Raw genomic sequence first — 25,828 nt, 5'->3', positions numbered from 1 at the left:
TACAACTGGTGCTATTCTAACCACGTGCTTTACCATGGCTGCTATTTCTTCATGGACAGCATGTTAGAACAAACAGCAAGTGTGAAATTCTGTGTGAAACTGGGCAAAGAGACGTTTGACGTGATTCTGCAAGTTTACGGTGATGCTGCAAAGAGTCATGCTCACGCACGTGCGCTTCAAGAGCAGAACAACATCACTGGAAGACAACAAGATATCAGGAAGACCATCAACAAGCTTAACCCCTGAAAATGCCCTCTTCTCGAAGATCAAGTTCAAAGGCCGCCGTTTTGACATCACTGCGGAGATCCAGCATTTTGCCCAATTTCAGACAGAATTTCACCTTTGCTCTTTGTTCTAACTTGCTGTCCATGATGAAAGAGCAGATGTACATGGTAATGCACGTGGTCAGAATAGCCCCAGTTGCACAGCTCCCGATGTACACAAGACGATGTCTTTTGCAACACTAAAGGTTGGTGCTCCCTGTGACTGTGCATGCAGCCTTGTGCTGCCATCTCTTGGCATGTTACAAATCTAGTCTCCAAACTTTTTGATACCACCTTGTAGATCTAGTAGTAGTTGGTCACATGGATCCCGGTCATGGTAAATATAGCAGTAGGTGGTCTTATGGATCCAGGTCATGGTGTATCTAGTAGAAGGTGGTCTTGTGTATCCTGGTGATGGTGTATCTAGTAGTAGTTGGTCTCATGGATCCAGGTCATGGTAAATATAGCAGTAGGTGGTCTTATGGATCCAGGTCATGGTGTATCTAATAGTAGGTGGTCTCATGGATCCAGGTCATAGTAGATCTAGTAGAAGGTGGTCTCGTGTATCCTGGTGATGGTGTATCTAGTAGTAGGTGGTCTTGTGTATCCCGGTCATGGTGTATCTAATAGTAGGTGGTCTCATGTATCCCGGTCATGGTGTATCTAATAGTAGGTGGTCTCATGGATCCAGGTCATGGTAGATCTAGTAGTAGGTGGTTTCATATATCCAGGTCATGGTAGATCTAGTAGTAGATGGTCTCATAGATCCAGGTCATGGTGTATCTAGTAGAAGGTGGTCTCATGGATCTAGGTCATGGTAGATCTAGTAGTAGGTGGTCTCATGGATCCAAGTCATGGTGTATCTAGTAGTAGGTGGTCTTATGGATCCAGGTCATGGTGTATCTAATAGTAGGTGGTCTCATGGATCCCGGTCATGGTAGATCTAGAAGTAGGTGGTTTCATATATCCAGGTCATGGTAGATCTAGTAGGAGTTGGTCTCATGGATCCTGGTCATTGTAGATCTAATAGTAGGTGGTCTCATGGATCCAGGTCATGGTGTATCTAATAGTAGGTGGTCTCATGGATCCAGGTCATGGTAGATCTAGTAGTAGTTGGTCTCATGGATCCCGGTCATGGTAGATCTAGAAGTAGGTGGTTTCATATATCCAGGTCATGGTAGATCTAGTAGGAGTTGGTCTCATGGATCCTGGTCATTGTAGATCTAATAGTATGGGGTCTCATGGATCCAGGTCATGCTAGATCTAGTAGTAGGTGGTCTCATGGATCCTGGTCATTGTAGATCTAGTAGTAGGTGGTCTCATATATCCAGGTCATGGAAGATCGAGTAGTAGGTGGTTTCATGGATCCAGGTCATTGTAGATCTAATAGTATGGGGTCTCATGGATCCAGGTCATGGTAGATCTAATAGTAGGGGGTCTCATGGATCCAGGTCATGGTAGATCTAATAGTAGGGGGTCTCATGGATCCAGGTCATGGTAGATCTAGTAGTAGGTGGTCTCATGGATCCAGGTCATGGTAGATCTAATAGTATAGGGTCTCATGGATAAAGATCATGGTAGATCTAGTAGTAGGGGGTCTCATGGATCCAGGTCATGCTAGATCTAGTAGTAGTTGGTCATATTCAGCTGAACTTGTTGGCAATGTTGATAACGTTTCATAGATTCTTCAGTTTCTGATGTGTCTTGAAGAAGTTACAAAACGTTTTCAACCTTATAGAGCAAGTTCAGCTGAATGTGACCGACTACTACTAGATCTACGGTGACCCGGATACATGAATCCGACTACTACTAGATCTACGGTGACCCGGATACATGAATCCGACTACTACTAGATCTACTGTGACCCGGATACATGAATCCGACTACTACTAGATCTACGGTGACCCGGATACATGAATCCGACTACTACTAGATCTACGGTGACCCGGATACATGAATCCGACTACTCCTAGATCTACGGTGACCCGGATACATGAATCCGACTACTACTAGATCTACGGTGACCCGGATACATGAATCCGACTACTACTAGATCTACGGTGACCCGGATACATGAATCCGACTACTCCTAGATCTACGGTGACCCGGATACATGAATCCGACTACTACTAGATCTACGGTGACCCGGATACATGAATCCGACTACTACTAGATCTACTGTGACCCGGATACATGAATCCGACTACTCCTAGATCTACGGTGACCCGGATACATGAATCCGACTACTACTAGATCTACGGCGACCCGGATACATGAATCCGACTACTCCTAGATCTACGGTGACCCGGATACATGAATCAGACTACTACTAGATCTACGGTGACCCGGATACATGAATCCGACTACTACTAGATCTACTGTGACCCGGATACATGAATCAGACTACTACTAGATCTACGGTGACCCGGATACATGAATCCGACTACTACTAGATCTACTGTGACCCGGACACATGAATCCGACTACTACTAGATCTACGGTGACCCGGATACATGAATCCGACTACTACTAGATCTACTGTGACCCGGATACATGAATCAGACTACTACTAGATCTACTGTGACCCGGATACATGAATCCGACTACTACTAGATCTACTGTGACCCGGATACATGAATCCGACTACTACTAGATCTACTGTGACCCGGATACATGAATCCGACTACTCCTAGATCTACTGTGACCCGGATACATGAATCCGACTACTACTAGATCTACTGTGACCCGGATACATGAATCCGACTATCCTAGATCTACTGTGACCCGGATACATGAATCCGACTACTACTAGATCTACGGTGACCCGGATACATGAATCCGACTACTCCTAGATCTACTGTGACCCGGATACATGAATCCGACTACTACTAGATCTACTGTGACCCGGATACATGAATCCGACTACTCCTAGATCTACTGTGACCCGGATACATGAATCCGACTACTACTAGATCTACTGTGACCCGGATACATGAATCCGACTACTAGTAGATCTACGGTGACCCGGACACATGAATCCGACTACTACTAGATCTACGGTGACCCGGACACATGAATCAGACTACTACTAGATCTACGGGACCCGGATACATGAATCCGACTACTACTAGATCTACGGGACCCGGATACATGAATCCGACTACTACTAGATCTACGGCGACCCGGATACATGAATCCGACTACTCCTAGATCTACGGTGACCCGGATACATGAATCCGACTACTATTAGATCTACGGTGACCCGGATACATGAATCCGACTACTACTAGATCTACGGTGACCCGGATACATGAATCCGACTACTACTAGATCTACGGTGACCCGGATACATGAATCCGACTACTACTAGATCTACGGTGACCCGGATACATGAATCCGACTACTACTAGATCTACGGTGACCCGGATACATGAATCCGACTACTACTAGATCTACTGTGACCCGGACACATGAATCCGACTACTACTAGATCTACGGTGACCCGGACACATGAATCCGACTACTACTAGATCTACGGTGACCCGGATACATGAATCCGACTACTATTAGATCTACGGTGACCCGGATACATGAATCCGACTACTACTAGATCTACGGCGACCCGGATACATGAATCCGACTACTCCTAGATCTACGGCGACCCGGATACATGAATCCGACTACTCCTAGATCTACGGTGACCCGGATACATGAATCCGACTACTACTAGATCTACTGTGACCCGGATACATGAATCCGACTACTACTAGATCTACGGTGACCCGGATACATGAATCCGACTACTACTAGATCTACGGTGACCCGGATACATGAATCCAACTACTCCTAGATATACGGTGACCCGGATACATGAATCCGACTACTACTAGATCTACGGTGACCCGGACACATGAATCCGACTACTACTAGATCTACGGTGACCCGGACACATGAATCCGACTACTACTAGATCTACTGTGACCCGGACACATGAATCCGACTACTACTAGATCTACGGTGACCCGGATACATGAATCCGACTACTCCTAGATCTACGGTGACCCGGATACATGAATCCGACTACTACTAGATCTACTGTGACCCGGATACATGAATCCGACTACTACTAGATCTACGGTGACCCGGATACATGAATCCGACTACTCCTAGATCTACGGTGACCCGGATACATGAATCCGACTACTACTAGATCTACGGTGACCCGGACACATGAATCCGACTACTACTAGATCTACTGTGACCCGGATACATGAATCCGACTACTACTAGATCTACGGTGACCCGGATACATGAATCCGACTACTATTAGATCTACGGTGACCCGGATACATGAATCCGACTACTACTAGATCTACGGTGACCCGGATACATGAATCCGACTACTCCTAGATCTACGGTGACCCGGATACATGAATCCGACTACTACTAGATCTACGGTGACCCGGATACATGAATCCGACTACTCCTAGATCTACGGTGACCCGGATACATGAATCCGACTACTACTAGATCTACGGTGACCCGGATACATGAATCCGACTACTATTAGATCTACTGTGACCCGGATACATGAATCCGACTACTATTAGATCTACGGTGACCCGGATACACGAATCCGACTACTCCTAGATCTACGGTGACCCGGATACATGAATCCGACTACTACTAGATCTACTGTGACCCGGATACATGAATCAGACTACTACTAGATCTACGGTGACCCGGATACATGAATCCGACTACTACTAGATCTACTGTGACCCGGACACATGAATCCGACTACTACTAGATCTACGGTGACCCGGATACATGAATCCGACTACTACTAGATCTACGGTGACCCGGATACATGAATCCGACTACTACTAGATCTACTGTGACCCGGACACATGAATCCGACTACTACTAGATCTACGGTGACCCGGATACATGAATCCGACTACTACTAGATCTACGGGACCCGGATACATGAATCCGACTACTATTAGATCTACGGTGACCCGGACACATGAATCCGACTACTATTAGATCTACGGTGACCCGGATACATGAATCCGACTACTACTAGATCTACTGTGACCCGGATACATGAATCCGACTACTCCTAGATCTACGGTGACCCGGATACATGAATCCGACTACTACTAGATCTACTGTGACCCGGATACATGAATCCGACTACTCCTAGACATCCCATATATACACTTCAATCCTCTATTTAGCTCTCCAGCAGCTCTGCAATGAAGTCGAATAGAAATCTATTTTCAAAGCTGTGCCGACTCATTTGATCCCGTCAGGAATAGAGAGATGAAGGAGAGGAGACATCAGACGGCCCCGGCGGACGGAGCCCATCATAAAGAGGAGAACAGAGAGGAAGGTGTCTGATCACAGAGAAAACAAAGGATGAACATGCGGCCCATAGATGTCCTGTGATAGGTGACGTCCACAGACAATACTCCCGATGAGAAGATCAAAACAGAACAAATGAGAATTCTACCATCAATGCCATGAAAATAACTGGCTGGGACATGTATGGAGCCGTCTCCCCGCCATCACTATCACCTGTATTGGGGTGATCTGGGAACCCTATTCTGTCCACTCTGGAGGGATGTTCTCAGCTCCGCCCATTCTAGTACATTCCTACTAAGGTCACTAGGCGTGACAAAGATCCAATCCCGTGACTCTCTGCTGTCATTTTGCCCTTTTTACCCGCTCAAGGGTCAGGTGACCCAGGAGGATGATTGACACGTAGCACATGACCCAATCCAAAGGAGGAAAGGTGCACATCCGGGTGCCGGTCCTGAATGATGACCAGCGCACCGCCACCAGCGCACCGCCACCAGCGCACCGCCACCAGCGCACCGCCACCAGCGCACCGCCACCAGCGCACCGCCACCAGCCACCAGCACACCGCCACCAGCACACCGCCACCAGCACACCGCCACCAGCCACCAGCGCACCGCCACCAGCGCACCGGCACCAGCCACCAGCACACCGCCACCAGCGCACCGCCACCAGCCACCAGCACACCGCCACCAGCGCACCGGCACCAGCGCACCGCCACCAGCGCACCGTCACCAGCGCACCGCCACCAGCACACTGCCACCAGCCACCAGCACACCGTCACCAGCACACCGTCACCAGCGCACCGTCACCAGCGCACCGCCACCAGCGCACCGCCACCAGCGCACCGTCACCAGCGCACCGCCACCAGCACACTGCCACCAGCCACCAGCACACCGTCACCAGCACACCGTCACCAGCGCACCGTCACCAGCGCACCGCCACCAGCGCACCGCCACCAGCGCACCGCCACCAGCGCACCGTCACCAGCGCACCGTCACCAGCGCACCACCACCAGCGCACCGTCACCAGCACTGCAATTTCCTGAAAACACAAAGTAGTGCAGAACATACAGGAAATATTAATAATTAAATAACATGAAAAGAAATATGGCGGTGCAGATACTCTAAAAAAATGTGGCCATCCTGATGGGTGTTCTATAGAACCCGCCGAGCTCAGAATTCAGATTCTGCCATCAGATGAGGTAACAATATATATATATAATGTCAGGAGACCAATGTGACACGCAGGAAAATGACAGAAGAAACCAACAAGAGGTCCATGGAGTCCGCCATTTGTATTTCTTGTAGATCCATGTTTGTCCCAGGCGCGTCTGAAGCCATTTACTGCCGACTGACTCACTACCTCTCAACTGTAAGTGGCTTCAAGCACGCCTGGGACAAACATGGATCTAAAATCAGACAAAAAAAAATAAATGAAAAAAAAAACACCACCACCCCCAAAAAAATACAAAAAAACCCAAAAAATAAAAGACAAAAAAAGGTCAGACTTGATGGACCGCTTCGTATTTTTTTCTGCCGCCATTATTCTATGTACAACGTTCTTCATTCCTCCATTATGATCACATGATAACTCTGCACCATTCACAGAGCTCCTCTACTGACACCACGGGGCAGGTCACATGAACAACGCTGCGGCACAGGTCATGTGATCACATGATAACTCTGCACCATTCACAGAGCTCCTCTACTGACACCACGGGGCAGGTCACATGAACAACGCTGCGGCACAGGTCATGTGATAACTCTGCACCATTCACAGAGCTCCTCTACTGACACCACGGGGCAGGTCACATGAACAACGCTGCAGCACAGGTCATGTGATAACTCTGCACCATTCACAGAGCTCCTCTACTGACACCACGGGGCAGGTCACATGAACAACGCTGCGGCACAGGTCATGTGATAACTCTGCACCATTCACAGAGCTCCTCTACTGACACCACGGGGCAGGTCACATGAACAACGCTGCGGCACAGGTCATGTGATCACATAACTCTGCACCATTCACAGAGCTCCTCTACTGACACCACGGGGCAGGTCACATGAACAACGCTGCAGCACAGGTCATGTGATAACTCTGCACCATTCACAGAGCTCCTCTACTGACACCACGGGGCAGGTCACATGAACAACGCTGAAGCACAGGTCATGTGATCATGTGACCGGTGACTGGTCAGCAGATCCTCAGTGAGCATACCCAGCGTCATCTCTATGGTGAACACTCAGAATGGACGGATCAGCTTCTCTTCATGGAAAATAAAATACCGACATTAAAAAAACGAAAAAGAAATGTGAAATAACGAACGAAGAACACAGAAGTGACCATAGAGAGGTCCTGATTGTCTGCAGACCAGGAAAGACTCAACTTCCAATATTCTATAAAAAGAGAACGTCTACACCTAGAACATGACAAGATCACTCAGAGTTATCCAGTAAGAGGTGTCCTGTGGTAAAGAGGACCTGTCCCTTTATAACCATCACCTCCAGTACACAGTGCCTGGTCTGCCATGTCCTCGGGCAGGTTGAGGTCCGCCATGTCCTCGGGCAGGCTGAGGTACATTACCAAGGATAGTCCCTGGATTCAGGACCTGGATGGAATATAAGATTGGACTATCATCAATGCCGATAATTGAAAAGCCTCCAGAACTGAGGAGACCACCAAGACACAAACCCCAGGTTCTGTGTACAAAAAAAAGAGGACCTGTCCCTTTATTACCATCACCTCCAGTACACACAGTGCCTGGTATGCCATGTCCTCGGGCAGGCTGAGGTACATCACTAAGGATAGTTCCTGGATTCAGGACCTGGATGAAATATAAGATTGGACTATCATCAATCCTGGAAAGCCTCCAGAACCGAGGAGACCACCAAGACACAAACCCCAGGTTCTGTGTACAAAAAAAGAGGACCTGTCCCTTTATTACCATCACCTCCAGTACACACAGTGCCTGGTACGCCATGTCCTCGGGCAGGCTGAGGTACATCACTAAGGATAGTTCCTGGATTCAGGACCTGGATGAAATACAAGATTGGACTATCATCAATCCTGGAAAGCCTCCAGAACTGAGGAGACCTCAAAGACCACAACACCCCAGGTTCTGTGTACAAAAAAAGAGGACCTGTCCCTTTATTACCATCACGTCCAGTACACACAGTGCCTGGTATGCCATGTCCTCGGGCAGGCTGAGGTCCGCCATGTCCTCGGGCAGGCTGAGGTACACTGGCAAGGATAGTCCCTGTACTCTGGATAAAATATATGATTGGACCATCCTCTATGGCTATCCTGGGTTTTGAACAGATGAGGCCACAAAGACCCACAACACCCCAGGCTCTGCGTGCAAAAAAAGAGGACCTGTCCCTTTATAACCATCACCTCCACTACACAGTGCCTGGTATGCCATGTCCTTGGGCAGGTTGAGGTCCGCCATGTCCTCGGGCAGGCTGAGGTACACTGCTAAGGATAGTCCTTGGACTAGGATGGAATATATGATTGGTCCATCCTCTACGACTACCCTGGTTATTGAACAGATGAGGCCACAAAGACCCACAACACCCCGGACTTTGTGTACAAAGTTAGACATCCCCTTTAACTTGCTCCTATGTACAGCATACATTCAATGATATGTCTGACGTCTATATGTGAAATTGGTGCGAACTTCTCTTCAGAAGAGTGCAAATCGTTCGATAGAAAATAAAACGGTGAAATATAGGAGGACAATAGACCTTCACTTCCGGAAGCTGTGCTGGTCCCATCATGGTGGGACTCGTGTACATGAGAGGGACTAAGCTTGCTTTACATGCAAAATGTCTCACTGGTTATAAACTTGCATACAAGTTTCACTCTTTCAGCTGCAACTTGCATCAAGATGTCTCCTGAAACTGCTTTATAGTGTATCGAGGTCTCTTGATGACCATTTCCAGATTACCGACCATCTCTGAGAGACTGTACTGTAATTGGGTGGTTTCGCTGCTTGCTGGCTGACTGCCAATCGCAATACAGTAAGGAGGTCTTTCAAATATACCGGTTTCAAGAGACAACTTAAGTCAGATGCTACTGCAATTCATAGATGGGCACTGTAATCCTTAAGGGGAGGTCACCCCCACTGCACCAAAAGGCTCCTGATTGGAGGATTGTCTGCCCACAGCAGCTCTGACCTTGACTGGGATTAGGAGATAAAGACGTCATTGAGTATCTGCTGCAGTGTGTGGCAGGTATGATTGTTAGAACCGGAGAGCCCCTTAAAGACTCCAGCCCTGCACTATGCCCTTTTACTGGCTGAACTTTGCCTCTTGGCGTGATATTGATGACACGCCAGCTCCATCAGCTCAAGTCCCCCAGATATCTTCTCCTGGAGGACATAGAAGACAATCATGGTTAGTGCATACCATCGGGCAAAGCTGTACATGTAGATGGAGAAGAAGGACGCCGCGGTGAAGGCGGTCCAGTACAGCAGGGACGCAAACTTAATTAAATGAACCCGCAATTCCGATTTGCAGGGAGGAATTTTACTGCGTCCAGTGAGGTCAAAGTATCTCTCCCCTTGGTAGAAGGCACGCAGCCGCTCCTCCTTCTCCTTCCAGCGCTCCTGGCACCAGCGCTGGAGATCCTCTTTGTGAACGGGCAGGCTATCGATGGGGTATCTGCGGACGTGGAAATGGATTTCCCGAGGAAAGTTGCCACTGAGAATGTGTTTCTCTGTTTGAGGAATGTTGCGAGGGTAGGCCACGGTGATGTCATGGATGGCGTCAAGGTTGTTGCCTAAAAAACAGAAGGAAAAAAAAAGAAGAATTAATGATTGGGGTCACCGGTGTCATGTATCAGAAGTTACAGTCATGGCCAAAAATCATTGCCCCCCCCCAGCATTTCTGTCAGGTAACGCACCTCTTAGCCAAATATGACACATTTAATGCAAAACCCAAAAAACGGCCTGGACAGAATTATTGGCACCCTCCATGTAATATTTGGTAGCACGCCCCTTGGAAAAAATAACTGAAATCAATGTCTTCCTGGAACCATCAATGAGTTTCCTCCACCTCTGTCCTGGAATTGTGGAACGCTCTTCTTCCACCAACTGCTCCGGGTCCCTCAGATTGGAAGGTTCCTTTTCCCAACTGCTCTGGGTCCCTCAGATTGGAAGGTTCCGTTTCCCAACTGCTCCGGGTCTCTCAGATTGGAAGGTTCTGTTTCCCAACTGCTCCGGGTCTCTCAGATTGGAAGGTTCCGTTTCCCAACTGCTCCGGCTCTCTGAGATTGGAAGGTTCCTTTCCCAACTGCTCCGGGTACTCAGATTGGAAGGGTTCATTTCCCCGACTGCTGGTCTGAGATCTCTCCACAGGAGCTCTATGGGATGGAGATCTGGACTCATTGCTGGCCAGTTCAGTCCTCTCCAGCGCTTTGTCTGACACCATCTCTGGGGGCTTTGTGACGTGTGCTTTGGGTCATTGTCCTGCTGGAAGATCCATGACCTCTGATGGAGACCCAACTTTCTGACACCGGGTCCTACATTGCACCCCAGAATTTTTTGGTAGTCTTCAGATTTCATAATACAATGTACACGGCCAAGACATCCAGTGCCTGAAGCAGCAAAGCAACCCCAAACCATCAGTGACCCCCCACCATGTGTGACTGGAGGGACTGTGACCCCCCCCCCCACCATGTGTGACTGGAGGGACTGTGACCCCCCACCATGTGTGACTGGAGGGACTGTGACCCCCCACCATGTGTGCCTGGAGGGACTGTGACCCCCCCACCATGTGTGCCTGGAGGGACTGTGACTCCCCCCCCCCCCCCCACCATGTGTGACTGGAGAGCGTGGATTCTTCTCTGTAAAGGTCTCATTGCTTTTTCTGAAAACAGTAGAATGATGGAATTACCAAAAAGCTGCCATTTTGTTCTGTCTGTCCCCAGAACATCTCCCAGAAGGATTTTGGCAAACTCCAATCTGGCTTCCAATCTGTTTCTATATCAACAGTGGGGTCCTCCTGGGTCTCCTCCCATATTTCTGTATCAGCGGTGGGGTCCTCCTGGGTCTTCTCCCATATTTCTGTGTCAGCGGTGGGGTCCTCCTGGGTCTCCTCCCATATTTCTGTATCAGCGGTGGGGTCCTCCTGGGTCTCCTCCCATATTTCTGTATCAGCGGTGGGGTCCTCCTGGGTCTCCTCCCATATTTCTGTGTCAGCGGTGGGGTCCTCCTGGGTCTCCTCCCATATTTCTGTGTCAGCGGTGGGGTCCTCCTGGGTCTCCTCCCATATTTCTGTGTCAGCGGTGGGGTCCTCCTGGGTCTCCTCCCATATTTCTGAGTCAGCGGTGGGGTCCTCCTGGGTCTCCTCCCATATTTCTGTGTCAGCGGTGGGGTCCTCCTGGGTCTCCTCCCATATTTCTGTGTCAGCGGTGGGGTCCTCCTGGGTCTCCTCCCATATTTCTGTGTCAGCGGTGGGGTCCTCCTGGGTCTCCTCCCATATTTCTGTGTCAGCGGTGGGGTCCTCCTGGGTCTCCTCCCATATTTCTGTGTCAGCGGTGGGGTCCTCCTGGGTCTCCTCCCATATTTCTGTGTCAGCGGTGGGGTCCTCCTGGGTCTCCTCCCATATTTCTGTGTCAGCGGTGGGGTCCTCCTGGGTCTCCTCCCATATTTCTGTGTCAGCGGTGGGGTCCTCCTGGGTCTCCTCCCATATTTCTGTGTCAGCGGTGGGGTCCTCCTGGGTCTCCTCCCATATTTCTGTGTCAGCGGTGGGGTCCTCCTGGGTCTCCTCCCATATTTCTGTGTCAGCGGTGGGGTCCTCCTGGGTCTCCTCCCATATTTCTGTGTCAGAGGTGGGGTCCTCCTGGGTCTCCTCCCATATTTCTGTGTCAGCGGTGGGGTCCTCCTGGGTCTCCTCCCATATTTCTGTGTCAGCGGTGGGGTCCTCCTGGGTCTCCTCCCATATTTCTGTGTCAGCGGTGGGGTCCTCCTGGGTCTCCTCCCATATTTCTGTGTCAGCGGTGGGGTCCTCCTGGGTCTCCTCCCATATTTCTGTGTCAGCGGTGGGGTCCTCCTGGGTCTCCTCCCATATTTCTGTGTCAGCAGTGGGGTCCTCCTGGGTCTCCTCCCATATTTCTGTGTCAGCGGTGGGGTCCTCCTGGGTCTCCTCCCATAGTGCCCCTTTTCATTCAGATGGTGACGTATAGTGGGAGGTGACACAGTTGTACCCGGGGCCTGAAGGTTGGCTTGGATTTGCTGAGCGAGGTTCTTTGGCCACCATTCCAACAATCACTTAGCAATCTTTGATCAGTTCTCCTCTTTCGTCCACGTTCAGGGAGATCAGCTATAGTGTCATGGGCTGGAAACTTCTTGACAATGTTGCACACAGTGGCCACAGGAACATTAAGATCTGTTAATTGATACGGGGGAGTTTAATGACAGATTTCAGGAGCGTCACAAACTTGGAATGCAATTATTTCTTACAATTTTGAGAAGGTGCCAATAATTTTGTCCGGTCCATGTTTGGGGTTTGGCGTGGAATGGGTCAGATTTGGATTTTTGTTTCTCCACTTTTTCGTGTCGCCGATACAAACCAAAGAAATAAACCTGACAATGCCGAAACATTTGTCACTGCAACGATTTTCTGGGTGAAGGGTGTTATCGGACAGAAATGCTGGGGGAGGGGGGGCAAGATTGTTGGCCATGACTGTACATATGGCAGCGAGAGAGAAATAAGACATAAGGTTCCTCCTAAATAAATGTGTCCCAGACACGGCCAATTCCAGAGTGTGGGGACAACGTGTACAATCCGGGGAATTCCACAACCCCCCCCCCCCCCCCGGGACATAATGTTACCGTCACAAACACATTTCACAATGATCATCGCAACCAGAGATATGGGCAGCTAAGCAGACTTCTCCAGTAGGCCCCGCCCCTGCTTATCTTCCTAAGCTTCCCCATTGGACTAACTGTGTGCTGATCAGCAGGATGGCTGGAGAGGCAGGAAGGGTTAGACTCAAGCCTGGCTTTCACGGGAAGGGTTAGACTCAAGCCTGGCTTTCACGGGAAGGGTTAGACCCAAGCCTGGCTTTCACGGGAAGGGTTAGACCCAAGCCTGGCTCTCACGGGAAGGGTTAGACCCAAGCCTGGCTCTCACGGGAAGGGTTAGACCCAAGCCTGGCTCTCACGGGAAGGGTTAGACCCAAGCCTGGCTCTCACGGGAAGGGTTAGACCCAAGCCTGGCTCTCACGGGAAGGGTTAGACTCAAGCCTGGCTTTCACGGGAAGGGTTAGACTCAAGCCTGGCTTTCACGGGAAGGGTTAGACTCAAGCCTGGCTTTCACGGGAAGGGTTAGACTCAAGCCTGGCTTTCACGGGAAGGGTTAGACTCAAGCCTGGCTTTCACGGGAAGGGTTAGACTCAAGCCTGGCTTTCACGGGAAGGGTTAGATTCAAGCCTGGCTTTCACGGGAAGGGTTAGACTCAAGCCTGGCTTTCACGGGAAGGGTTAGACTAAAGCCTGGCTTTCACGGGAAGGGTTAGACTCAAGCCTGGCTTTCACAGGAAGGGTTGAGGTGAGCTCATAACTTTAGCTGTCTCCAAATGAATTGGAAATTACTTCCGACTTTACCGTTAAAGCCAAACTTTGGGCATTTTTATCGGGGCCCCATCAAGTGTTTAAAACTAAAAGTAAGCTCTAGCTGCAATACTCACCTCCTCTCCAGAGCATTCCGCTGATTGATATCCTCAGCCTTGGGTTAGATGACACCTGGCATAATTCAAGCCAGAAAAATGAGAAAATCCTGGGGGCGCAGGGTGTCATGGACCCACCCCTGAGGGGGCATCACCACAGTATCCTGCAGAGAAAGGTGCTGACTTCAAATCAGAACCTCTCTAATTTAGGACCAGCCAATGCCGGAGAAGATCAGAAGAGAAGAAGGATTGTGTAACATACAATCAGCCTGAAGACAAGTATGGGGAGAAGTATGGGGACAAGTAAGGGGAGAAGGATGGGGACAAGTATGGGGAGAAGGATGGGGAGAAGAATGGGGAGAAGGATGGGGACAAGTATATGGGGACAAGTAAGGGGAGAAGGATGGAGACAAGTATGGGGACAAGTAAGGGGAGAAGGATGGGGACAAGTATGGGGACAAGTAAGGGGAGAAGGATGGGGACAAGTATATGGGGACAAGTAAGGGGAGAAGGATGGAGACAAGTATGGGGACAAGTAAGGGGAGAAGGATGGGGACAAGTATGGGGACAAGTAAGGGGAGAAGGATGGGGACAAGTATGGGGACAAGTAAGGGGAGAAGGATGGGGACAAGTATAGGGACAAGTAAGGGGAGAAGGATGGGGACAAGTAAGGGAAGAAGAATGGGGACAAGTATGGGGAGAAGAATGGGGAGAAGGATGGGGACAAGTAAGGGGAGAAGGATGGAGACAAGTAAGGGGAGAAGGATGGGGACAAGTATAGGGACAAGTAAGGGGAGAAGGATGGTGACAAGTAAGGGAAGAAGGATGGGGACAAGTAAGGGGAGAAGGATGGAGACAAGTAAGGGAAGAAGGGTGGGGACAAGTATGGGGACAAGTAAGGGGAGAAGGATGGGGACAAGTAAGGGGAGAAGGATGGGGACAAGTATGGGGAGAAGGATGGGGACAAGTATGGGGAGAAAGATGGGGACAAGTAAGGGGAGAAGGATGGGGACAAGTAAGGGGAGAAGGATGGGGACAAGTAAGGGGAGAAGGATGGGGACAAGTATGGAGAGAAGGATGGGGACAAGTATGGGGAGAAGGATGGGGACAAGTATGGAGAGAAGGATGGGGACAAGAATGGGGAGAAGGATGGGGACAAGAATGGGGAGAAGGATGGGGACAAGTAAGGGGAGAAGGATGGGGACAAGTAAGGGGAGAAGGATGGGGACAAGTAAGGGGAGAAGGATGGGGACAAATAAGGGGAGAAGGATGGGGACAAATAAGGGGACAATTAAGGGGAGAAGGATGAGGACAAGTAAGGGGAGAAGGATGGGGACAAGTAAGGGGAGAAGTACGGGGACAAGGATGGGGACAAGTAAGGGGACAAGTATGGGGAGAAGTATGGAGAGAAGGATGGGGAGAAGGATGGGGACAAGTACGGGGACAAGTACGGGAACAAGTATGGGGACAAGTATGGGGACAAGTAAGGGGAGAAGGATGGGGAGAAGGATGGGGAGAAGGATGGGGACAAGTATGGAGACAAGTATATGGGGACAAGTATGGGGAGAACGATGGGGACAAGTAAGGGGAGAAGGATGGGGAGAAGGATGGGGACAAGTAAGGGGAGAAGGATGGGGACAAGTATGGGGAGAAGGATGGGGACAAGTATGGGGAGAAGGATGGGGACAAGTATGGGGAGAAGGATGGGGACAAGTATGGGGAGAAGGATGGGGACAAATAAGGGGAGAAGGATGGGGACAAGTAAGGGGAGAAGGATGGGGACAAGTATGGGGACAAGTATGGGGAGAAGGATGGGGACAAGTATGGGGAGAAGGATGGGGACAAGTATGGGGAGAAGGATGGGGACAAGTATGGGGACCAGCCCGGAGTTCGTAGTTGGGTTTAGGAATACTAAACAAAATATTTGCTGTCCTTCAAAATTTAAATAAAAAAAGAAATCAGCAATTGTAACAAAATGTGTCCCATTGCTGTCCCCGCACTCATTTAGAATGGCACCCCAATGCTGCAGCACGCCATGAGGCACATGCCATGTGCTGGGTACACTGTATTACAAAAATGGTGCAGAAAAGTCCACCTCAAGACTCGCCCCTCCTTTGTATGGAGAACCTGGGTGCCGGCACTGCAGTCCATCTCCACTCCCCATCCCCTCTGGCTGTATTTATTCCAAAATGACGGCAATGCCTCCACCTGGGAAGCAGCCTTTCCCGACGCGTTTCACCACTCCTGGCATACTCACAAGAACAGTGGAAGTCCCTGTTGTGTGTTGGTGCCTAATATCAAAGTGAAAGGCCTGTCTCGGCAGGATGCACAGGCAGTAATGCACTCCCATGAAGTGGATCAGGGAAAAGGGTCCTAATACATGTGCTGCAAGTGGTGGCCCTGCACTGAAGTGGATGGTGGTTGGAGAGACCAAGGAATGCCTGAAAGCCAGCCAGGGGACCCGACTTACGAAATGCAGGACTGTCACCTCCTTGCCCCCAGCCTGTTGACTGGACAGTAAAGAAGCAGCAGACTGATGAGGTCATATTTCTTCTCACCCTCAGCATGACCCTCATCTGCAGCCTGATTGGCTCCTGGTGCTGAATATGGACACGGCTCCATTCACTGGTAAACCAAAAGTGTTGGGTATCATCCAAGTGTTTGTGAAGGTTTTTTTTTTTTTTTAATAACAAACATTTTATACTTGCCTGCTCTGTAATGGTTTTGCACAGAGTGGCCCCAATCCTCTTCTTCTGGGGTCCCCATGCAGGTGCTCCAAGCTCCTCCTCTTCTCTGTGTGCTACCATAGGAAGCTGCTTCCTATGGGGGTGAACCTGCGGGCTCGATCCTGAGCTGGGCTGTGTGCATCTATAGACACACACAGTTGGCTCAGCCCAACCCACCACTCTGCTCACAGTATGTGATTGACAGCAGCTGAAACCAATGGCTCCCATTGCTGCCTCTGTGAGTAGAGAGAGAGGAGAGAGCTGCTCCAGGCGGGCACAGTGCTGGATCGATATAGGGGGTGGGGGGGCGATAGAAACACTGGGACATTCCCGGGGACCGCCTTAACTCACGGATATCAGAACTCAGTAAAGAAAGCCGACACGGCTCCGGATCAGAAGCCAAGCCAGAGGCATCATCTCTAGATTATTACAGTCAGCCGCGTTCCGTTCCGCAGAGTCGATGAATATGCAGCACACGCCGCGCCATCGCAGCAGCATTTCCACACGCACGCAGCTTCCCAGGACAGGAATGAGAGCAGATTCGAAATCAGGGAGCCGTAATAAAGCGAATAACCCGCCATCGAGCTCCACCGATCAGAGGAACGTTCCAAGAGCGCAACAAAAGCCACATTTCAGAGGCAAAACTAATTTCCTGGAAAAATGAAATTGTACAGCTGCTGCTGGGGGGTTATAAACAGAAGGCCTTGCGTACGACGCATTCCGGAGACGCTGGAACTCATTGCTGCTCTGTGATCGCTCCAACAACGATCGTTCTTCTAGATTAGTGTTCGAAGGGGATAAATAGAATGTTTTGTTCATGAGAAATGAGCTCTGAACACAATATTGGTCGGAGAATTAGATACATTAGGAAGTTGAGAGCCGTGCCAGGATCAGCTGGTGGAGCTGAAGAACACGAGCTCGGCTGGAAAATATTGCATGGCGTTTTCTTGCCAGGTTGGACCCCCAGATAGACCTACCCGAGTACAGACCAATTATCAGAGCCCAGATTGGACCCCCAGATAGACCTACCCGATTACAGACCAATTATCAGAGCCCAGGTTGGACCCCCAGATAGACATACCTGAGTACAGTCCTATTATCAGAGCCCAGGTTGGACCCCCAGACAGACATACCAGAGTACAGACCAATTACCAGGCCCAGGTTGGACCCCCAGACAGACATACCAGAGTACAGTCCTATTATCAGAGCCCAGGTTGGACCCCCAGATAGACCTACCCGAGTACAGACCAATTATCAGAGCCCAGGTTGGACCCCCAGACAGACATACCCGAGTACAGTCCTATTATCAGAGCCCAGGTTGGACCCCCAGACAGACATACCAGAGTACAGACCAATTACCAGGCCCAGGTTGGACCCCCAGACAGACATACCCGAGTACAGTCCTATTATCAGAGCCCAGGTTGGACCCCCAGACAGACATACCAGAGTACAGTCCTATTATCAGAGCCCAGGTTGGACCCCCAGACAGACATACCAGAGTACAGTCCTATTATCAGAGCCCAGGTTGGACCCCCAGATAGACCTACCAGAGTACAGTCCTATTATCAGAGCCCAGGCTGGACCCCCAGACAGACATACCCGAGTACAGTCCAATTATCAGAGCCCAGGTTGGACACCAGACAGACTTACCCGAGTACAGTCCTATTATCAGAGCCCAGGTTGGACCCCCGGACAGACATACCCGAGTACAGTCCAATTATCAGAGCCCAGGTTGGACCCCCAGATAGACATACCCGAGCACAGACCAATTATCAGAGCCCAGGTTGGACCGACAGACAGACATACCCGAGTACAGTCCTATTATCAGAGCCCAGGTTGGACACCAGACAGACATACCCGAGTACAGTCCAATTATCAGAGCCCAGGTTGGACCCCCAGATAGACATACCCGAGCACAGACCAATTATCAGAGCCCAGGTTGGACCGACAGACAGACATACCCGAGTACAGTCCTATTATCAGAGCCCAGGTTGGACACCAGACAGACATACCCGAGTACAGTCCAATTATCAGGGCTCAGGTTGGACCCCCAGACAGACATACCAGAGTACAGTCCTATTATCAGGGCTCAGGTTGGACCCCCAGACAGACATACCAGAGTACAGTCCTATTATCAGAGCCCAGGTTGGACCCCCAGACAGACATACCCGAGTACAGTCCTATTATCAGGGCTCAGGTTGGACCCCCAGACAGACATACCAGAGTACAGTCCTATTATCAGAGCCCAGGTTGGACCCCCAGACAGACATACCCGAGTACAGTCCTATTATCAGAGCCCAGGTTGGACCCCCAGACAGATATACCCGAGCACAGTCCTATTATCAGAGCCCAGGTTGGACCCCCAGATAGACATACCTGAGTACAGTCCAATTATCAGAGCCCAGGTTGGACCCCCAGACAGATATACCCGAGTACAGTCAAATTATCAGAGCCCAGGTTGGACCCCCAGACAGATCTACCCGAGCACAGTCCTATTATCAGAGCCCAGGTCAGAAGAAGTTTATCAGAAGTGGGGGAGACATTGGAATATGTGCAGTTTAGGGTCACAGCTGGTCACATCGAGGACAGGACTTACAAGTCCTGGTTAAGTGGTCATTCTCCATTCTTCGGAAAGTTTCTGAATATAATTTATCAGTTTTACAATTTTGAATTAACTGACTGAAAACCTTTTCCACATAAAAGACTCGCCAAATCTGAAGCAAGGAAAAGGACTGAACCTTAAGTTTAAGAGAAAGGGGTACATTGGGGTACACTGAGGTTTAGGGTCAGGCTTAGTAACTGAGCTAGAGGTTAGGCTGAGGGCAGGGAACATTTTATGAGTTGGGGTTGGGTTGAGGGCCGGGAACATTTTATGAGTTGGGGTTGGGTTGAGGGCCGGGAACATTTTAGGAGTTGGGTTGAGGGCCGGGAACATTTTAGGAGTTGGGGTTATGTTGAGGGCCGGGAACATTTTAGGAGTTGGGGTTGGGTTGAGGGCTGGGAACATTTTAGGAGTTGGGGTTGGGTTGAGGTCTGGGAACATTTTATAAGTTGGGGTTGGGCTGAGGGTCGGGAACATTTTATGAGTTGGGGTTGGGTTGAGGGCTGGGAACATTTTATGAGTTGGGGTTGGGTTGAGGGCTGGGAACATTTTAGGAGTTGGGGTTGGGTTGAGGGCTGGGAACATTTTAGGAGTTGGGGTTGGGTTGAGGGCTGGGAACATTTTAGGAGTTGGGGTTGGGTTGAGGGCTGGGAACATTTTAGGAGTTGGGGTTGGGTTGAGGGCTGGGAACATTTTAGGAGTTGGGGTTATGTTGAGGGTCGGGAACATTTTAGGAGTTGGGGTTGGGCTGAGGGCCGGGAACATTTTAGGAGCTGGGGTTGGGTTGAGGGCTGGGAACATTTTAGGAGTTGGGGTTGGGTTGAGGTGAAGGTATCTGAATTGTGTGATACATTGTGACCGAATGCTTCACCGTAAAATACTCATTGACAACGACAATATTCGCTTACACAACACAAGTGATCGGCCACATTTCCAGGTGATGACATTTTTGCTCCAGCTCTTCTCACACCCAAAACAACGGCCATAGCGCTGACACCCGCAGGGATGCAGTAAGCAGGACAACCAGCTGCTCATGGACAATGCCATGAAGAAGACCAAACACCCGGCAGGACGCCTGTGTCCACTGACTGATTCTGAATGAACAATTTTCACGTTTGACTGGAGCTCAGCCTCGGTATCTGGCACCGTAATCACCAGCTGAGACCTTCTCCCCAACACATTCATTCTACATACATCAAAGCCGAGAGGAAGATGGCAGCCTTGGCCCAGACAAGACGTTCATTTCAGTTCCAGCCACTTCATTTGAGTTCTGTAGTCCAGGCGCTCGGCTCTGAACTGATTTGGTCACCTCAGCTGGACCACATCTGAGCGTTAGTGCCACCAAATTAGATTTCATGTTACTGGGCTCCGCTCATCACAGAGAAGGGCCCCAAAAAGCCAGCATCTGGGAATGAGAGCGACGTGGAAGTGTGGGGCATTATTGCCGCTGTGCAGGGCGACCGGTGACCACCTGAAATCTCTGTTATAGATGAGTGGAGACGGATAATTCCGGCCTCAACAGTCTCCAATATACACGGTCATTATCCAACGTTCCAGGAACTTGTTCCATGAAATGCTTCGCTCTGCCGGTGCTCTGCCAATGCTCTGCTGTCTGCCGGTGCTCTGCCATCTGCCGGTGCTCTGCCAATGCTCTGCTGTCTGCCGGTGCTCTGCCATCTGCCGGTGCTCTGCGATTCTCTGCCGGTGCTCTGACAATGCTCTGCCGTCTGCCGGTGCTCTGCCAATGCTCTGCTGGTGCTCTGCTGTCTGCTCTGCCAATGCTCTGCCGTCTGCCGGTGCTCTGCTGTCTGCCGGTGCTCTGACAATGCTCTGCTGTCTGCCGGTGCTCTGACAATGCTCTGCCGTCTGCCGGTGCTCTGCCAATGCTCTGCTGTCTGCCGGTGCTCTGCAGTCTGCCGGTGCTCTGTCAATGCTCTGCTGTCTGCCGGTGCTCTGCAGTCTGCCGGTGCTCTGTCAATGCTCTGCTGTCTGCCAATGCTCTGCCGTCTGCCGGTGCTCTGCCGGTGTTCTGCCGTCTGCCGGTGCTCTGCCGTCTGCCGGTGCTCTGCCGTCTGCCGGTGCTCTGCCAATGCTCTGCTGTCTGCCGGTGCTCTGCCAATGCTCTGCTGTCTGCCGGTGCTCTGCCAATGCTCTGCTGTCTGCCGGTGCTCTGACAATGCTCTGCCAGTGGTCTGACAATGCTCTGCCATCTGCCGGTGCTCTGCCGTCTGCCGGTGCTCTGCCGTCTGCCGGTGCTCTGCTGTCTGCCGGTTCTCTGCCAATGCTCTGCCGGTGCTCTGCCCTCTCACATTTATCAGAGAGGGTCAGTCTATGGACCGCCATGTCCATCATCTGCCAGGAAGGAGAATGAACCATAGTAGATCATGAGGGGCCCCAGGGGTCAGTGAAAACCACCGACAGTCAGCAAGGGGCCCCAGGGGGCAGTGAAAACCACCGACAATCAGCGAGGGCCCCAGGAAGCAGTGAAAACCACAGTCAGCGAGGGGCCCCAGGAAGCAGTGAAAACCACAGACAGTCAGCCAGGGGCCCCAGGGAGCAGTGAAAACCACCAACAGTCAGTGGGCGCCCTAAGGAGCAGTGAAAACCACCAACAGACATCGAGGGCCCCAGTGGGCAGTAAAAACCACCAACAGTCAGCGAGGGGCCCCAGGGAGTAGTGAAAACCAGTCAGCAAGGGGCCCCAGGGGGCAGTGAAAATCACCGACAGTCAGTGAGGGGCCCCAGGGAGTAGTGAAAACCACCAACAAGTCAGTGGGGGCCCTAAGAAACAGTGAAAACCACCAACAGACATCGAGGGCCCCAGGGGGCAGTGAAAACCGACAGTCAGTAGGGGGCCAAGAGAGCAAAGAAAACCATGGACAGTCAGCGAGGGGCCCCAGGGAGCAGTGAAAAAATGGCATTGGGAGTCAATGGCTCCTAGGACACTCAGATCTTAGGCTTCCAATAGGAGCTCTGGTAGTAGATCACAAGATTCCTCGTTATGTACATCTAAAGCAAAATGACATCATTTACTCCTTGTAGGGAGGATCCAGCAGAATAAACTCCACCTCCATCTTCCTGGAGCACCAGATCACTGCAAGAGTGATCTATTGCTGGGTGATTCTACTAGCGATCTATTGCTGGGTGATTCTATCAATGATCTATTGCTGGCTGATTCTACTAGCGATCTATTGCTGGCTGATTCTATCAGTGATCTATTGCCGGCTGATTCTATCAATGATCTATTGCTGGCTGATTCTATCAATGATCTATTGCTGGATGATTCTACTAGTGATCTATTGCTGGATGATTCTACTAGTGATCTATTGCTGGATGACTCTATTAGTGATCTATTGCTGGCTGATTCTATCAATGATCTATTGCTGGCTGATTCTACTAGTGATCTATTGCTGGCTGATTCTACTAGCGATCTATTGCTGGATGATTCTACTAGTGATCTATTGCTGGCTGATTCTACTAGCGATCTATTGCTGGCTGATTCTACTAGCGATCTATTGCTGGCTGATTCTACTAGTGATCTATTGCCGGCTGATTCTACTAGTGATCTATTGCTGGCTGATTCTATCAGTGATCTATTGCTGGCTGATTCTACTAGCGATCTATTGCCGGCTGATTCTACTAGCGATCTATTGCCGGCTGATTCTACTAGTGATCTATTGCCGGCTGATTCTACTAGTGATCTATTGCTGGCTGATTCTATCAATGATCTATTGCTGGCTGATTCTACTAGTGATCTATTGCTGGCTGATTCTATCAATGATCTATTGCTGGCTGATTCTATCAATGATCTATTGCTGGCTGATTCTATCAATGATCTATTGCTGGCTGATTCTACTAGTGATCTATTGCTGGATGATTCTACTAGTGATCTATTGCCGGCGGATTCCATCAGTGATCTATTGCCGGCTGATTCCATCAGTGATCTATTGCCGGCTGATTCCATCAGTGATCTATTGCCGGCTGATTCCATCAGTGATCTATTGCCGGCTGATTCCATCAGTGATCTATTGCCGGCTGATTCCATCAGTGATCTATTGCCGGCTGAATCTATCAGTGATCTATTGCCGGCTGATTCCATCAATGATCTATTGCTGGCTGATTCCATCAGTGATCTATTGCTGGCTGATTCTATGATCTATTGCCGGCTGATTCCATCAGTGATCTATTTATCGGCTGATTCCATCAGTGATCTATTGCCGGCTGATTCCATCAGTGATCTATTGCCGGCTGATTCCATCAGTGATCTATTGCCGGCTGATTCCATCAGTGATCTATTGCCGGCTGATTCCATCAGTGATCTATTGCCGGCTGATTCCATCAGTGATCTATTGCCGGCTGACTCTATCAGTGATCTATTGCCGGCTGACTCTATCAGTGATCTATTGCCGGCTGACTCTATCAGTGATCTATTGCCGGCTGATTCTATCAGTGATCTATTGCCGGCTGATTCTATCAGTGATCTATTGCTGGCTGACTCTATTAGTGATCTATTGCCGGCTGACTCTATCAGTGATCTATTGCCGGCTGATTCTATCAGTGATCTATTGCTGGCTGACTCTATTAGTGATCTATTGCCGGCTGATTCCATCAGTGATCTATTTCCGACTGATTCTATCAGTGATCTATTGCTGGCTGACTCTATTAGTGATCTATTGCTGGCTGATTCTATCAGTGATCTATTGCTGGCTGACTCTATTAGTGATCTATTGCTGGCTGATTCTATCAGTGATCTATTGCTGGCTGACTCTATTAGTGATCTATTGCTGGCTGATTCTATCAGTGATCTATTGCTGGCTGATTCTATTAGTGATCTATTGCTGGCTGATTTCTAAAGAAGTGATCTGTTTCTGCTCAGCTGCATTGAAGGTCCAGACCAGGTCTCCACCGATCACATCCGGACCTCCCATGGAGGGAACAAAGCAGAAATAAACGTCATGTTAGTGACGGCAAAGCTGTAAGTAAAGTTCTCTCCTGCTATGTAGCTCTGCAAGGGGAAGCTGCCGACCTTCTCTCTGAACGTTACCCCTTCCCCCCACATCTGTGATATCCTAGTCAGGACAGGCAGCGATAGAACGAAGCACCGCGGGGGAATCCTCCTCTTATTTCTGGTCAGAGTTCCTCTTTAGAGGTCTTTCAGTGATATATTCTCCGTGTTTCTCGCTTCCCCGGGCGGGATCTGTGTAAGTATCAGACAACCCAGCACCATCCAACCAGCTCCATTGTTCTGTGGCGGATAATAAAAACCCGCAACGAATGAAAGCCGCCATCACAAGCGTTTAGTGTCATCAAACAGCCTGGAGCCATCGTAAATATTCGTCCCGATAATTCTCCTCTCCTTCCACCATATACAGTCAGGACGCACACAAGGCCATCATTAGCCGGCTATATAATCGCTGCTGAGAGGCATAATATATCCTTCAATTGTACTTACCGCCATGTGTTCCATGAAAGCCGCAAACGTGGATTCGTGGGACCGAGCTTCTGCCATTATATCCAATGATGCCCATTAATAACCCCATTACTGTCACCGAACAGCCGGGTGTCACCGATCAGAGGACAAGTGACAAAAATAAAGAGGACACGTCATATCGCTCAACAGAGCTTCCTGATCTAATGGTTCCATGCCAGGAGCCATGTCACTATGATTGCTGTACAAACACACCCCATGCAGTCAGGAAACGAGAGGTAAACTATAGGGAGGAGGGCAACAGAGAACTGTACAGGGGCAGCGTGAGAAGAGAAGATACTGAGTGCAGAGAGGGAAGAAGTCACAACAGGACTGGAGGACACTGGGCACAGAGGAGGAGACTGGAGGACGCTGGGCACAGAGGAGGAGACCGGAGGACGCAGGGCACAGAGGAGGAGACCGGAGGACGCAGGGCACAGAGGAGGAGACCGGAGGACGCTGGGCACAGAGAAGGAGACCGGAGGACGCTGGGCACAGAGAAGGAGACCGGAGGACGCTGGGCACAGAGGAGGAGACCGGAGGACACTGGGCACAGAGAAGGAGACCGGAGGACAATGGGCACAGAGGAGGAGACCGAAGGACGCTGGGCACAGAGGAGGAGACCGGAGGACGCTGGGCACAGAGGAGGAGGACGCTGGGCACAGAGGAGGAGACTGGAGGACGCTGGGCACAGAGGAGGAGACCGAAGGACGCTGGGCACAGAGGAGGAGACC

At 50.3% G+C, this 25,828-nt stretch overlaps 1 protein-coding gene across 1 annotated transcript in view; it reads right to left on the bottom strand.

Annotated features, from left to right (window-relative positions):
- Positions 1 to 8,746: 8,746 nt before the first annotated feature.
- The window catches only part of LOC149428281 (lysocardiolipin acyltransferase 1-like), a gene marked incomplete at its 5' end in the record, with an annotated part of 78,950 nt that continues 61,868 nt past the window's right edge, over positions 8,747 to 25,828 (bottom strand). Inside the window, one exon of the mRNA XM_089667548.1 lies at positions 8,747 to 10,409. Coding sequence (XP_089523674.1) covers positions 9,910 to 10,409 — 500 coding nt within the window. The remainder of the gene's footprint in view (positions 10,410 to 25,828) is intronic.

Source organism: Staurois parvus, unplaced genomic scaffold (assembly GCF_062004578.1).
Source record: "Staurois parvus isolate SC_StPar_1 unplaced genomic scaffold, SC_StPar_1.0 ptg003360l, whole genome shotgun sequence".
Lineage (NCBI taxonomy): Eukaryota > Metazoa > Chordata > Amphibia > Anura > Ranidae > Staurois > Staurois parvus.
The sequence above is the reverse complement of the archived record's forward strand: the minus strand, read 5'-3'. Positions and strand labels throughout refer to the sequence as shown.